This window comes from Calidris pugnax, unplaced genomic scaffold (genome assembly GCF_001431845.1).
Source record: "Calidris pugnax isolate Ruff unplaced genomic scaffold, ASM143184v1 scaffold17, whole genome shotgun sequence".
Classification (NCBI taxonomy): Eukaryota; Metazoa; Chordata; class Aves; order Charadriiformes; family Scolopacidae; genus Calidris; species Calidris pugnax.
In genome coordinates this window covers 2,330,187-2,346,213 of record NW_015090794.1, presented here as the reverse complement: position 1 = coordinate 2,346,213, position 16,027 = coordinate 2,330,187, and the positions used below count along the sequence as shown (strand labels likewise).

The 16,027-nt window shown below is 47.0% G+C and overlaps 1 protein-coding gene across 1 annotated transcript in view; it reads right to left on the bottom strand.

Moving 5' to 3' along the window:
• The window catches only part of LOC106884646 (lipase maturation factor 1-like), a 96,553-nt gene that overhangs the window by 13,774 nt on the left and 66,752 nt on the right, over positions 1–16,027 (bottom strand). Inside the window, exon 6 of the mRNA XM_014936168.1 lies at positions 10,138–10,286. Coding sequence (XP_014791654.1) covers positions 10,138–10,286 — 149 coding nt within the window. The remainder of the gene's footprint in view (positions 1–10,137; positions 10,287–16,027) is intronic.

Here is a 16,027-nt window from a genome sequence, read left to right as displayed (position 1 = left end):
GCTGGCAAACATTGCCTACCTAGTCCTTTGACTAATGTACACATCTCAGCCTGCTCTCTGCTAACGGGGCACTGCAAACCCATCCCGATGGAAAACTAAGTGCTTATTGGAAACCCTTGAGAAACGACCACCTCTCCATTAATATAGAATCATAGAATTGCCCAGGCCGAAAGGGACCTCCAAAGGCCATCTAGTCCGACCTCCCCGCAGTCAGCAGGGACACCCCCAACTAGACCAGGTTGCCCAGGGCCTCGTCGAGCCTCACCTTGAATATCTCCAGGGAAGGGGCCTCAACCACCTCCCTGGGCAACCTGTTCCAGTGCTCCACCACCCTCACAGTGAAGAACCCTCTCCTAATCTCCAGTCTAAATCTGTTCCCCTCCAGCTTAAAGCCATTGCCCCTCGTCCTGTCACTACAGGCCTTTCTAAACAGGTTCTCCCCAGCCTTCCTGTAGGCTCCCTTCAGGTACTGGAAGGCTGCTATTAGGTCTCCCCAGAGCCTCCTCTTCTTCAGGCTGAACAACCCCAGCTCCCTCAGCCTGTCCTCGTAGCAGAGGTGCTCCATCCCCCTGATCATCCTTGTGGCCCTCCTCTGGACCCACTCCATCAGGTCCATGTCCTTCTTATATTGAGTCCAAACAAGCTGTGTTACACGTGTACAGCCTCACTTGTACATACATGCCTGTGCTGCCATGAAACGGGGAGGCAGCAGGTTTGCAGGAACAAGAGAGTGGAAATCTCAAAGCATTTAACCGTCTCAATCACTTCTTCTGACAGATATTCCCACTGACACCTCCCTCGTTCAGAGTGTGCATTGGGATGGGATACGTGTCACCAGCACAGCAACCACCAGCCCTCAGCTGTGTGTGTGTAACACAGGGAACTGCCAGGCTCCATGTTTGTGTCCCACAAGGAGAAAGGTGGGAAGGGAAGAGGCACAGGAGACAGTTTTAAACGGAGATGATGAAAAGCCACATAAATTGAAGCACACCATCACTACTGGGTGCTTCCAGAGGGACCACTAACACCTGACAGCATCATGGCCGTGCACAAGCGGCAAACACTCGCCTTCGCTCCGGTGCAAGAAAACTCTGGCTCAGCTCCTGCTTCATGTTGGCCTCGAGTCCAACCTGACCTGAAGGCATTTCGTGTGCCTCATGTTTTACAGGAGGAACATCAGCCGTAAACGGATAATGACATTTCCATGCTGCTTTTAGCACCAGCCCTCCGAGTGCCAGCTGCGCGGCTGCAGTAAAAGAGCAGCAGCTCAGGCTCCCAGGCAGGGCTCCCTCGCACGACTTGCTCCACTAACCTCATCCACAGCAGCAATCCAGGCTGTGCAGGGCTGATACACGCTCGTTAAAAACATCCACGCATACTTCAAATAGCTCCAAACCTCAAATAACAGGGAGCGGGAGAGACAGCACACGTGCGATCGCTGCCACGCACACCCATAAAACCCAGTCGTGTCTCCTCAGCCCAAAGCTGCCCAGTATTTAACGCTCTCCCCAGCTTAAGCCAAAGATATAACGATGCGAGGACAGATCTTGGCAGCCCTGAACCCGGCTGTGCACGATTTTGGCAGCACCAGGCTCGAGAAACCTGCCCAAGCGGGAAGGGGCCCCAGCGCTTCACTGGGACTGGCACAGCATCCTTTGCTGGATGGTGCTCCCACATCCTCCTTCCTGCTCTGCCCGTGCTCATCCCAGTTTCTCACCTGGGGACCTGTTTCCCCATCCCAGTCCCTAAGCCGTATTTTCTGTCCCCAGCAGCAGGACAGTTTTTTATAGAGGACTCACTGCTTCCTTTGCTTTTTGACCCAGTAAGTCCTGGACCCATCCCATCAGCAGCACCACACTTCACCAGCTCCAGCTGGAAGAGACAACACTATGCCAAGAGTCAGACCCGAACTCATTATGCACCATGTTTATATCAGCAGAAAGATGTGCTGGTAGGAGGGAACAGCCCCACATTTATCCACCTCTTGTCAAAAAACCCCTCCGCTGTGTGACTGGAGGAGCTGTGGGTAACAAGCAGAGGCAATTCTTGGGAATAATTGGGGAGTAAATCATAAAAGTCATGTCTACAGTCAAAAGCATCAGCCTTTGCAAGTCAACATTCAGTTTGATGGAGCCTGAGCTGCTCCGTGGCATGGCACAGCATCACACAGCAGGCTGGATGGGCAGCGTTAAAGCTCCCACAGCACAGGAAAACCCCACGGCAGAGAAATTAGCAGATGCCCCATCACCCAGCGCTGCTACTGCCCTTACCCACCGGGGCTGGCTGCAGGGGGCTCGAGGATGAACCTTGTCTAGGGTTCTTCCCAAAGCCTAGTTAAATCACATTCCTCTACTCCTATCCCCTTACACGTGTTTTTTCAGTTACTCAGTTTTATCAGTGTTACTATAGTTACGCACACAGGTGTTGACGAAAATCAAATTCTCACATTTCTGACCAAGTCTGTACGCAATGTTTCTTACACACTCACCTAATGAAGAAACAGAAACCGTACTTTATAGTTTACGTTTGCAGTCACTAACAACTTTCAGGATCCAAAGAGCTACTACGAAGTTTAGCAACACAGTGTGAGCAATTCACCAGCTACTCCCAGCCTGCCCCCAACACAAGCAGGGCAGGTATCCAGGTTCCCCCAGCACATGGTTTTCACCCGTAGGAGGTAATTACATCAAATATCTGAACTTGACAAAGTTGTCATCTACTTTCAAGTCTTCTGCAAAAAATGAATGGGATTAACATTTACTGAATGGGCTATTAGTCACAAATTATGGTTTTCTGATAAAGCTCATGAGCAATGCTGCTGCCTATCACAAAAAAAAAAAACACACCACCCCACCAAAAGCAAAAGAGAAACTTGTCCATCTCAGAGGTAAAGCACACAGCCTCTCCTAGGGCAGCAGACAATCATGGACCTGGTAATTAAACTAGAAGCTGCTCCCAATAGCCTGGCCAGAACACAAAGCCCAGATAGCACCAATGTGACTTGGCTTCGAAAAGCCACAAGATGCAGGGGAGATGCTGCTCCACTGCCCCAGGGAAGCACTGCTGCTCCTCCAACGGGTCCCATTACTGGGGACCAAGTGATTACAGAAATCTGCAGTTTGGCTAAATGGCTGCCAGGAACCAAATTCCCCCCAGGACCCCCAGCCTGCGGTGAGGGGCTCAGAGAAGAAGCTGTCTCAGATCAGGGAGCTGGGCCTGGAGCACACAGACACCCCCACCATCCTCAGACCCATCAAACGCACCGAGTCCAACAACAGCTCTACAGGGAACGGAGCAGCTGGAAACCAAACTCTGTCTGCTGAAAAACATATATATACTTGAGAGAGGGCCGAGGCTTTGAGAGCACAGCATCGTGCCTTCGATGTCTCCCCAGGTACCTGCAGATGTCAAAACACCTAATTAGCACCAGGCAACGTTGCCGAGCAAAGCACCTTACTGACAGCGTGGGCTGCTCCTTTGGGCAAGTCACCGCAGTTTGGTTAACGTCCTTGGTTAATGCCTGACAGACTGCGCACGCACCTTTGCTTACCCACCTCTTGCTTCCTGTGGAAACACAAAACAATGCTTTGCATCTTCCAGGCTTCAAGAAATCAGAGTGACAGAGAGTCACAAGCAAAACGACAAAGATATCAAGTCACCGAGCACTTGTGAGGCAAATCAGCCCCGTAAATGTCTGTTTGCATCACTTATTTCCTAACAAGCTGCTCGCTCACACAAAGGGACCGCTATTCTGTTGCCTCTGCATGTTCCTAAGAAGCATCCGTCTTTACATCCTGCACTAATGGATTATTAGGAACATCAAACATATAGATTGAATCACATAATTACGCCTCTTAAAAAGTCAGCAATATTTGAGATCAGCCCAGCACTTGCTGCCAATCAAACCCCAGAAGCAGAGCCTGCCTGTGCTCCTCACCTCCTCCGAGCACGCAGCCGGGATTATTTTACTTCTCATGTGCTGCATCTCCCCTGAGCAAGCCCAGCCAGCCCCAGGGAAGGCATGCACAATGAAGCAAGATCTGAACATGATGTTTTAGGGGAGGATTAGCCAAGAAACAGCAAAGCTCCACTGCACCAGTCCAGAGCTGGACGACGGTGCTCACACGCTTCAGCAGCAAACACCTGGTTAAGACTAAGAGAGGAGGAAACAGGACCACGCTGGGGATGCTACTGAGCATCAGGAGCAATATCCAACTCCCGAGGAGGAGAAAAAGAAAAGGCAGCAGCAAAGCAGAGGAACAGGCACAGTGCAGCCGCGAGCTTCATGTGGTGTAGATCAGCCCAGCACTTGCTGCCAATCAAACCCCAGAAGCAGAGCCTGCCTGTGCTCCTCACCTCCTCCGAGCACGCAGCCGGGATTATTTTACTTCTCATGTGCTGCATCTCCCCTGAGCAAGCCCAGCCAGCCCCAGGGAAGGCATGCACAATGAAGCAAGATCTGAACATGATGTTTTAGGGGAGGATTAGCCAAGAAACAGCAAAGCTCCACTGCACCAGTCCAGAGCTGGACGACGGTGCTCACACGCTTCAGCAGCAAACACCTGGTTAAGACTCAGAGAGGAGGAAACAGGACCACGCTGGGGATGCTACTGAGCATCAGGAGCAATATCCAACTCCTGAGAAGGAGAGGTATTAACACAGAGACACCTACTGAGCATCAGGAGCAATATCCAACTCCCGAGGAGGAGAAAAAGAAAAGGCAGCAGCAAAGCAGAGGAACAGGCACAGTGCAGCCATGAGCTTCATGTGCTGCTCAGACATTGTCCACCAGCTCTGTGGACTTCTATGGTTTTCTGGTAGAAAGTATAAAGACACAGCAAAGCAGAGGAACAGGCACAGTGCAGCCGCGAGCTTCATGTGGTGTTCAGACATTGTCCACCAGCTCTGTGGACTTCTATGATTTTCTGGTAGAAAGTATAAAGACATACTGCTCCTCCAATGCTCCTTAACAAGGAGGTTGCAACCAAGCATGTGGGTTGATAGGATATAGGAAGCTTTTCAGATGATGTTAAAGCGCTCTGGGGAGACCATTAGCAACAATCATGCCAATGTGGGTTAGGAAATAACATCCTAAAGTCTAGCCTCCCTTCTTTACAGTCACGTTTATTTTGTATCCAGCAGCTTACTGGGCTTGATCTTCTGCACCTTCACAGGCTGATACAAGAGGGGCTGCAATGAGCATCAGCATTCAATTTGTTGGACTTCCTAGTGCTTCAATGCAAATCTCTGGTTGCTAGAGCTCTGCATAGAAAAAGTTCCCAAATACAATAAGCTGAATAGGAAAAAAAGGGGGCAGACAAGTGAAGTCCACCCCCATGTAATGCTCATGATCCAGGAACCGACTGCAGAAAACAGGAGAGCTATGGGACAAGAACCTGAAGTCTTCACTGGGAGCCACCAAGTTGCAGAAGAGAGACGAGCCTGCCCATCTAAGGTGCGTCTCAAACCCACAGATGGCATTGCTCACCTAACATCCAGCACAAGGTGAGAAAATCCAAGCTGGCCCAAGGGAACACTGTTGGCTTTGAGGATGACAAGGTGAGAAAATCCAAGCTGGCCCAAGGAAACACTGCTTTGAGGATGGCATTTTACAAGGAAAGCCTTACCCCAACCAGATAGAAGAGTCCCTGGAGAACCACGCGGGGAAGTCAAACTTACTTTCTGCGTAAGATGTAACCATTGCTGATCCCACCCCTGGGAAAAACTTCCTTCAGCCCACATTTGTGCAGATGCTTCAGCTCCTGCCCAGATTAGGGGAGAAATCAAAGATGGCCTGGGAGCAGGTGCACCTGGGCTCCAGGAGGATACTTCGGTTTCACGCATTAAACCAGCTTCCCGGTGCCTGCAAGCGTCATTACCCCGGCTGAGAAGGAAACGTACATGTGTTTGGGCCCCAAAACATTAAAGATACCATCAATCACTGATTTCCACTTGCTTGTATAGATCCCCATTTAATGACCTTTCCATGTTTTCCTCTCCCATGCCTGTTACTTATATATCAGTAACCCAGACAGACAAGGGGCTCGTGGGGCGGCATCTCTTCTGCAGAGGGCTCTCCCTAAAATAACAGGAGAGTTATTACTCTCCAGACAAAAATCAACAAGCAGCACAGAGATAACAGTAACAAAGATGTCTGGCGAGCATGGTTTTCCTTTGTATCCAACCTGTCCCATAATTCAGAATATATATTACAAATTAGCAGGAACAGAGCAAAGCTCAGTCAGACTCCCATTTTAAAAGGAAAGCAGGATGCAAACTTGGGGATCATGTAACTTGTTAAGAAAATTAGCTGTTTCCCTACATTTGGTGTCAAAGACTGTTGATTCTTTCTATAATCAGCATCACAACCGAGAAGAAGCATTATAGAAGCTGAGAAGCATCAAGACCACAGGAGTCAGTCTCCATCCACCAGGGACAAAGGTGACGTTTGGTGAAAACATCGTTGGTGATAAATGGCCCAAAAATAATCAAACCCACCCCCCCCAAAAAAACCCCAAACCCTACAACCATGCTTCCTCAAGCTTTGCAGTCAAAGCGAAGTCTTGCATTTAAGGTAACTTGCCTCTTGGACTTCAAGTCAGGACTGACTGGTGACATCGTGGGATCTAATCCCACCAGACAGTGAACATCCTCAGCTCCTCTCGAATCCTTGCACAGGGGTCCTGCAGAGACTGGGACCCCCAAGATGACCCACACCCATGACTGTCATTAAAGGCCAGCCAGCACTGTTACCACACTCACAAATCTTTCACAACTTAGACCTCTACTGCCCTCAAAAATATAATGAAGAAACCATGCAGGCCAGCTACTAAAGTCCTTATCATTCTGTGCTTACAGGAGCGGACAGGAAATTTAATTTGTTATAAAACATGGATGGATATTTCTGGCAGGTTAGCAGCCTTCAACTGTGTTCCCTGAACAGTTGCTTAAAATACTTCAAAACTACTGTAAAAACCACGCAGCAGTAGTGGATGGTGCGTGAAGTTTTATGTGCTGCTTTAAGCTTACAGATATCTCCTTTGTCAGGCAAAGAGCAGCTGCCCTCCCTTGGGACTGGGACCTCCCCAACCTATCCCATGGCTTGGAGACACATGGCTACAGCCAGTTCGAGGGTAGATGTCTTCAGCCAACTTTGAAAGATCTTCATTTTAACCAAGTTGATGTGAGAAATTGGAAAGCACCAAGGAAAAACAGACAAACTTAATATCAAAATCACCCTTAATTTCTCATCCAAGAAAGTTTCAGCAGAACCATTCTCACTAGACCAACAACATACCCTTCATAGCTGTTGGATCAACTGCTCTTCATTTTAACCAAGTTGATGTGAGAAATTGGAAAGCACCAAGGAAAAACAGACAAACTTAATATCAAAATCACCCTTAATTTCTCATCCAAGAAAGTTTCAGCAGAACTCTTCATTTTAACCAAGTTGATGTGAGAAATAGGAAAGCACCAAGAAAAACAGACAAAGTTAATACCAAAATCACCCTCAATTTCTCATCCAGGAAAGTTTCATCAGAATCATTCTCACTAGACCAACAACATACCCTTCATAGCTGTTGGATCAACTGCATGGAGATTCGCATCTCATCATAGAATGGTTTGAGTTGGAAGGGACCTTAAAGATCATCTTGTTCCAACCCCCCTGCCATGAGCAGGGACGCCTTCCACTAGCCCAAGCTCATCATCTGTGATGTTCACGTGGACTGCCAATTATTGTCCCCAAGGAGGAAGGGATCTTAAAGATCATCTTGTTCCAAAGCCCTTTCCATGAGCAGGGACGCCTTCCACTGGACCAAGTTAATCATCTGTGATGTTCACATGGACTGCCAATTATTGTCCCCAAGGTGTTCTGCACAGAGCCAGCAGCAAGTCAAGGGGCCATCTCGTGCAGAAGTGACACTGAGCAATAAGGACCGTCACAGACCAAGCCCTGGTGCCATGAGGACAGTGACTCAACGCAGTAAGAACCTGCTGTGGTGCCAGCCCTGAAGCTCCCTGATGGCTCCTCCAGGCTGTAGGCTCTGACACCGCAGCAGACCCCACACACAGATTTACAAACTGTTGGTTTAAGGCAGGCTGTTTTTAAGAGTCATATTCCATTATTCTCTCCAAAGCCATTCACTGCACTTGACTATCACACTTCCCTTCAACATCATCTTCCCATAAACAGCACCAAGCTCCACAAAGACTCCCATTTCAATTCCTTTCCTATCAGCAGTTTTGCCAAGAACCATTCCAGCATTTTTTCTCTTAGCAATTTTTCAGCTGTCCCAGGAAAATACTCCATGAAACAGATCACAAGAGCCTAAATAATTTTGCACTCACCAACTTAATTGCAACAGCTTATTTGCCATGAGTTTCCCGACACTGTGCATTCAGCCCAGCATAGAGATCTTCCCATTAGCTCCATCTCCCACTCCCATCCTGGGGAGTGTCAGACAAGATCCTCTCTCTACAAGAGCTTCCTAAAAGATGGAATTTCTATCACAACACTCCATGAAACAGATCACAAGAGCCTAAATAATTTTGCACTCACCAACTTAATTGCAACAGCTTATTTGCCATGAGTTTCCCGACACTGTGCATTCAGCCCAGCATAGAGATCTTCCCATTAGCTCCATCTCCCACTCCCATCCTGGGGAGTGTCAGACAAGATCCTCTCTCTACAAGAGCTTCCTAAAAGATGGAATTTCTATCACATAAAGTAACGTTGCAATCACAGATGCACCCAGTAGCCTCCATCCCAGGGTATAGCACGGGAGCAGTATGGTAGGATGCCAGAACAGCATCATTTACCTGATCTCCAACCAAAAGCTTTATGGCATTTCAAGGGCGTTACAAAGGTGACTTTGTCCCATAAACATGTACTGAATATTTTCAATGAGCAGTTGCATTAAAATCTATGGGATTATCTATATATGCAGATATTGTGTAGCATCATAGAAAGCTGTGCTGGAGTGGACCTTCTGGAGTCATTTTGTCCATCTGTAGTGCCCCACAGCAGGACCACACCTAGTTAATTAATAATGAACAAGAATTGCAGGAATTAATAACGAGCAAGAATTGTAGCTTTAGGAAGCTGAGCAAAATTTAGCAATGCTACACAATAGCTATGGCAAAGAAATGAATGCAACATCAAAGAGTGAGTTTTGAAATACCACTTGCATGACACATATGAAAAAGCAACATTTTCTGGTCTTTTAAGCTCAATTTGCTGAACTGCCATGGGCTGGGAAGCTGCCCTTTGATGCAACACGCCTACAGCACACATTTTCCAAGAATATCTACTGCAATAACGTTTTCCACTAAGAAAGCCGTCTTGAAAACAGGTTAACACAAAAAAAAAGTTTGTCTTTATTTTTTTTAAGAGCAGGAGGATAATTAAGAGCTTATTGAGATCGACTACAGATTCAAGCACTTTAAGAGTTGGGGCAAGAGAAGAGTTTTGGAGCAAATGGACACAGGAATGTCCCACCTGCCTGCAATCACCTTCTACAGCAATGATCCTTGGCTTAGTTTTGGCATATTTTGAAATGTCCAAAATGCATATCGAGATGACAGGATAACGCCCCTGACACACCTTTATTTTAACAAAGATGTGTCAGTTCCTGATGGATTATTTTACAAGCTACCTGGGAATTTCCACTGGCGCAGGGACAGTAATGCAGCAATTGTTCTCTTAGAAAACACAGAGCAGAGAATGACATTTCACTAAAAAACACACAAAGAAATAATAACTCAGGGTAAAGCTCCTGGCTGCTGGGAATTACCCACTGGACTCCCAACCATTTTATCAAAAAGCCACAATGCTCAAGTCTCAACCTTCACTTTCATTCCTTTTCAACAACCAATCACAAGAGCAGCACCAACATATCAACACAGATCTTCTTACTCCTGTGTTTGTCCTCCTTAAAATAAACCCTAATAGTAAGTTGAAAGATTTTTGTGAACCAGAGCATGAAGCATTTCCTGCTGCACACTCCTTCCATATAACCAGAAAAAATCCTAAACCAGAGGACTCCCACGTGTTGGACCAGGGGCAGGTTTTCCACCAGGATGAGACACTCCTTTTGCTGTCACCTCAAAAAAGCAAAAATTTGAAGTCCCACTTACCGCTCCAAGCATGATCCTGAAAATCAGCCACCGAAAGCCCCAGATGACGATGCTGGAAGGAGGAGTGTGCTGGGGCAGGCGGGACAGGGTCCAGAGAGGGCAGAGGAATATCCCCAGGAACCCTGTTTCCAGGAGCTGCGATTCCCATCCTGGAGTGCCAACATGTGAGAAAAAGAAAAAAGAAAATAGTTATTGGACAAGTCCTGTAAGTTATCTTCTCACAAATTTTTAATGCCCAAGAAGAGAAAAAACCCTGTAATGCTTTTTAAGTTTAATCCAGGGGAACTTAGAATTTAGGTACCTAACTCTGTTCTAACACACACTTCACACACAACGCGAATTCAGATGCTACAGGGTGAATGATGGGCATCTATGTTTCACTGAATTTCACTGAATTTCTCTGAATTTTTAGAGTTGGAAGGGACCACAGAGATCATCTAGTCCAACTCCCCTGCTAAAGCAGGACCACCCAGAGCATGTCAGATCATGCCACTCAGGACTGCATCCAGGCGGGGCTTGAAAATCTCCAAAAAAGGGGACTTCAAAGAAGGGGACACTTTGGTGCATCAGAGTGTGCTGTTCTTCTCTAAGCCTGCACACTGACACTTTTGTTACTTACATAGTTATCTTATCCAGCATGAAAAGAAAAAACCCAACAAATTTCTATAACGCAAAGGAAAATGTGATTTAAGCACCTTGGGAAGTAGCAAGGTGACCCAGGCACACAACTGATTCCTGCAGATCATGGATGGAACAAGCAATTGCAGAGTCCAACTGACTTTACTGGATTTGTGCCAAAATGGGGCAGTTTTTATCTTCAAAAGACAATGATTGAAATCACATTAAGTCTCATTCATCATCAACGTTAACGCGCAACCAGAAGCTTTGTATTTTTTTTAATTGCAAAGAAAAATCATAATTAAAGAAGTCCAAGTCGTCCATCAAGCCAGTTTTACACATTGCCAGAGTTAACAAAATTACTTTAGATTAAATACCAGCAGAGCTGAGATCAAAGCACAACCTGTAACCACCCAGTGAACCTGTTACCTGCAATACCAGATGCTTTGGAGAAGTCAGACTATAACCCGCTTCATGCAAATCTGCATTTTGCATTTTCTTTTTCCAGCACAGCGTAAAGTATAAATATTGAAATGATTATTCTGGAAGAGCCAGAACACAGCAGTTCTGTTTTGACAGGTGAAGACCAACCTCCACTACATTTTCAAGTAACAATATACTAATGCCAAAACCAAATTTCTCCAACTTTGTCCTACCTCCTATTACACACTCTTATTTTCAAATATTTCTGAGATGCATTGGAGCCATTTAAGATGCTGATATTCCCATCTACTTGCCTAGGTAAATTAAACCAGATAGTGCCCACAGGTCACTTGTAGCCATGTTCCTTCTCAAGAGAAAGGCATTTTACTGGTTTTCAAATGGCAGCAACAAAGGTTAGGGTCCATAACACCTCCCTTCAGCCAGCCCAAACAGGCAGGGAAACCCCTACCAAAGGGATTAATTCCTTCCAGCTCCAGTCTGAGACATCTGATTGCACACCAGGTCAAGATTTTTTCAAAGCCATGACTTGATGCTGTCACACAAGCAAAGCTACGTTGAATTTGCCTTAAAATACTTTAAGTAGCAGTCACGCAATCTCCTTTTTTTATCTTAATATGCACAAGGTCCCTTAAATCGAAATACATTTTTTTTATCCCCTCAAGAAGATTCTTATACGTCAAATAGCTATTTAAAAAAATCCTCATTTCTCCCTCCATACATCCTGTGGTTTCTAAAACAGATACCCCGACTGCCAAATCTGGCGCTTCTGAGAGGAGAAGCAAAGTATATTGTTATAAAAGCAGCTGCACCAGGAAAGCAATGGCCGATACAAAATGTGAAAGGTTAATTGTTACTAAACCCAGCCACAAATAGCAGTTATGGGTCTAACTGGCACCAAAATGGTAGTATATCTCCTTCGTTTCTGCCCGCACAAGAATCCCACTGTTATCAGCGTTTTCATATGTTAATCGCTGTGTTCCCCTGCAGCCCTATAGGATGCGGCTGGATGGCTGAGCAGGAAGGCGGGTGCCCCTACATCCCCAAACAGCCTTTACATCCCTCATCGCCTCTCACCAAGGACACAGTGCCATTTTTTTATTATTTTAATTTTATTTTTAAGCAGAACTCCTCCGGAGGTGTACGCCTGCGCGGAGGGAAGGGGCACCGAAGGACCATACGATCCCTCGTGACACACTCCTCGTGCGTTCACAAGGGTGTGTGGCCGGCACTCCGGAGTGGAGCTGGAGCCTTCCCGCTATCTGCTGGCCTCCAAGGATCAGGAGTTCAGCCTGCACCTGTGCTTCTTCTTCCAAAGCCATGGGTTTGAATCCTGGCACCGCCACCACCCGGCTCCGAGTCCAACAGCATTAATGCGAGGCGGTCGGTGCCAGGGAGGGGGAGAGCCCAGCGCGGCGGCGGGAGGGGAGGACGGGAGCAAACCCCCCTGCCAGCTGTTGGGAGAAACCTCTTAAATTACCCACTGCTGACAAGGGGGGGCTGGCAGCTCCGCCGGCACCAAACGGGGTTTAACTGCAAGTGCAGCCAAGGACAAACTATGGTCACAACACCATTTCAGAGGTCTCCCTCCAAACCTCCTCGGCTTGGGGCTAAATCCTGTCCAACTAGCACCCGTGGATGCAACGGGCAGATTTGCTAGCGCTGCCGAGGTGCTGTGCTGTACTTTGTCCTGCTACTGACCTTCACATCAAATCACAGCAAGCTCCTGCTAAAAACCCAAGTTTAAGATGCAGGTATGCGCAGAGAGCCTCTGATTTATTAACGACCCTCTTCCTGGTGGACTGAGTCTCCACAGCTGGTAATGTGGTCATGCAGATCAATTTTCTATACCAGCAGACATCACCCAAACAGTCACATACCCTGCCCTCAGCAGTGGAAGCTCCTCTCCAGCCTCCATCCATCTTCCTTCCACCCCAAGCAGTTCCTCGCACTGGACCCTTCCCTGCAGCAGCCCTCCCGACCCACTGCCAAAGTCATCACTGCTCTCCCCTTCCCCATTTGGCATGGATCTCATCCTGACTGTAACTGGTTATTCCTCTTACAGGCTTCATCTTGTGCAAATAAAGAACTGCTTGATGCTACTCCATAAGCAGTGCAAGCACTCGTGATGGTGGGATCATCCAAGATGCTTACGTGGGTCATATTTTTTACTAAAATTTATAGCAAAATCACAAAGACTTTCAAGGACATGAACATGTTGTTTAACACCACAACTGTATCCACAGTACGGCGTAAAAGGGGGGAGCTCTGCTCCATCTCACATTCGTTTTATTGTAAGTTGATATTGGAAAGCAAGATTACAAGATCCATCAACAGAAACCTTGCGTTTCTAACTGCTGACTTACAAACAGTTGTTCACGTCCACCCCTTAAAAGCCTCAGACTCAAAATCCCTTGCAATCTTAGAAAGGTTTGAGGCCGTAACCATATGTCTGCTGAACTGAGCACTGCCACCTTTTAACATCACTTCTGAGGCTCACAAAGCCCAAACACACTGTGACAGCTTCAAGGAATCAATCAACTCATCACACCTTGACAGGGAACCCCTCAGAAACCACTGGTACTTTGTTGATCCATCCGTTAAGTAATAATGGTGTTTTTCTCTGTATCCTTATTGTCTTCCTCTTGCTATCGAGTGGGCAGTGCTGATGAGATGCATTTGCTGATGCAGCAGTGCCAGGCAAAGGAGCATCTCCCATTTCCACCAAACATACTGGGAACCATGGAACCATGTACCTAACCCTCCTCCAAGCTGCAGACTTCCCACCCTCGACATGTTTCTAGGACAGTTCTAGCACCACAAAAACATGGACATGCAGGGAGTCATCTCCATGACCTGGGGGGATATAGAGGGGGAACCAAATGATTCCCCATTTTGGGGCTGTGGAAGGGGAGGGCACGGGCTGGGCATTGGGAGCTTTGGGAGCATCCATGTGGCCACCATGGAGTATGACACAAACCAAGAAAGTAGTATGGGAATCAAAGCACTAGTAATGGAGCAAAGATCTCTGGTCTGTAACACCACCAGTTCATCACGTACAGTGACATTTCCCAATCCTAGCATTTCTGGAGTGAAACCCATTTTACAAAAGGCAGCATGATACTTAGAGGCATCAGGGCTTCCTCCCAAAGGCAGCTCCCATCCTCAAAGCGCCAACCAACACACCCTCATTGCCTGTGCTAAATCTTGGGGCTCACCTCCACCCCGGTCCCCCCGGCCCCGGCGCACACTGATACTGCTGGGAACGAAAGGGTCACGTTGTTGACCCACCTGCTCCTGTTTTCTTCAGTTGGATCTAGTCAAATTTCAGCAGCTGCAGAGCGGCACAAAGCGCCCCATTGTTATCTCCCGCGCAGCCGGAGAGGGAGCCACGGGGTGGGTTTTTTTTTTTTTTGGGGGGGGGTGGAAAAAAAAAAAATTGAAATAAAATAAACTGCCAATGGCGGCTGCACTTGCCCCACACGCGTTTCGAATGTTTGTTACATGCTCCAAACTTGATGCGGCAAATTCCATAGTTTGGCATTTTCTAGAGGTCTCTGCCGGGGCAGGGGAGGAAGAAAAGTGGGGAGGATGTGCCGGGGGGGGGCAGGAAAGACAGGGAAGGAGAGGAAACAAAAACAAAACCAAAAAAAAAAAAGCTTTCCCGTTTTCCTTTTAGGGTTTTCAAATGGTTTTCTTCCTCGAAATTATACAAAACCTCCCATAGTTTAAATTTTCAGCTAGGAAACTTAGCTCAACGTCAAGCGATCTCTAGAGTCAAAACCCATTTGCTGCTTGAAAGAAGAACTGGGAAAGCCGGCACCGCGCGTCCTCACCGCGTCCTTCGGCAGAGACCGTACGCGTTGGCAGGAACATCTGATGTGCTGTAGAAAACATTACTGGTGCTTAGCATGTAAAAAAAAAGAAAAAAAAAGTCAATTTGGTATGAACCGTCTCCAGAAAAGTCCAAAGCAGCCCCATTATGGCTCCCTATAGAGAGTATTATTTCTAATGGAATATAGATTATATAGCATTATATCATTACGGTTTCCAATTTTCATCTTTATTATTTAGCATCAAATACCTGATGAAAAAAACAGCCAAGTTATCACAGCTTGTCCACGGCTACAGGGAAAAACCAGCACAGACCCTTCCCACCCAGCCCTGCACGCTGCACCTTCAGCCTCCCTGCATCCCAAACCAGTTTTCTGGCCAGAAATGGGGAGAAAGCAATAAGGCAGAGAAGGGCAAAAGGCTTCAGAACTAAATACAAAATAGTCAGATCCAAAGATAATGAAGTTTCTTATTTTCAATTAATCACCTGGTCAAAATCAAAAGCCATACCTAGCTATGTTAGAAATAGCTCGGCTAATTTATTTTTATTAATCCCCCTTACTAAAATATGAGATAAGGTGAAACAGCACGCTGTCTCTCTTCGTATCCACACATAAAATTTACAGGGAGCCCGTTTGCATGGCACAGACAAATGCTTCCCCAACGTGCAGGCGTTTTACAGCTCTGGGCGGGCAGCGCAGCGGAGCGGGCAGTGCAGCTGTCCCCCTATGAATATTGTGTGTCAGACACCCCGGCAGCCACGGCCAGGGAGATACCCAATACGGACCGACTTAGGCTGGAATTAGATTAACTGCTCCTGAGCCTCTCCTCCCTACCTCCCTGAAATCCAGTATGATATAATTTCAGCTATAGCGTTAAAACACCTGTTGAAAATAGCATGAGTTATGCCGATGACCACAGGATATTCTGACCAAAGACTTTAGTCTGCAAATGCTCATTGCAACGACCACGTGTGGTTCAACCAATGCAGAGGGAC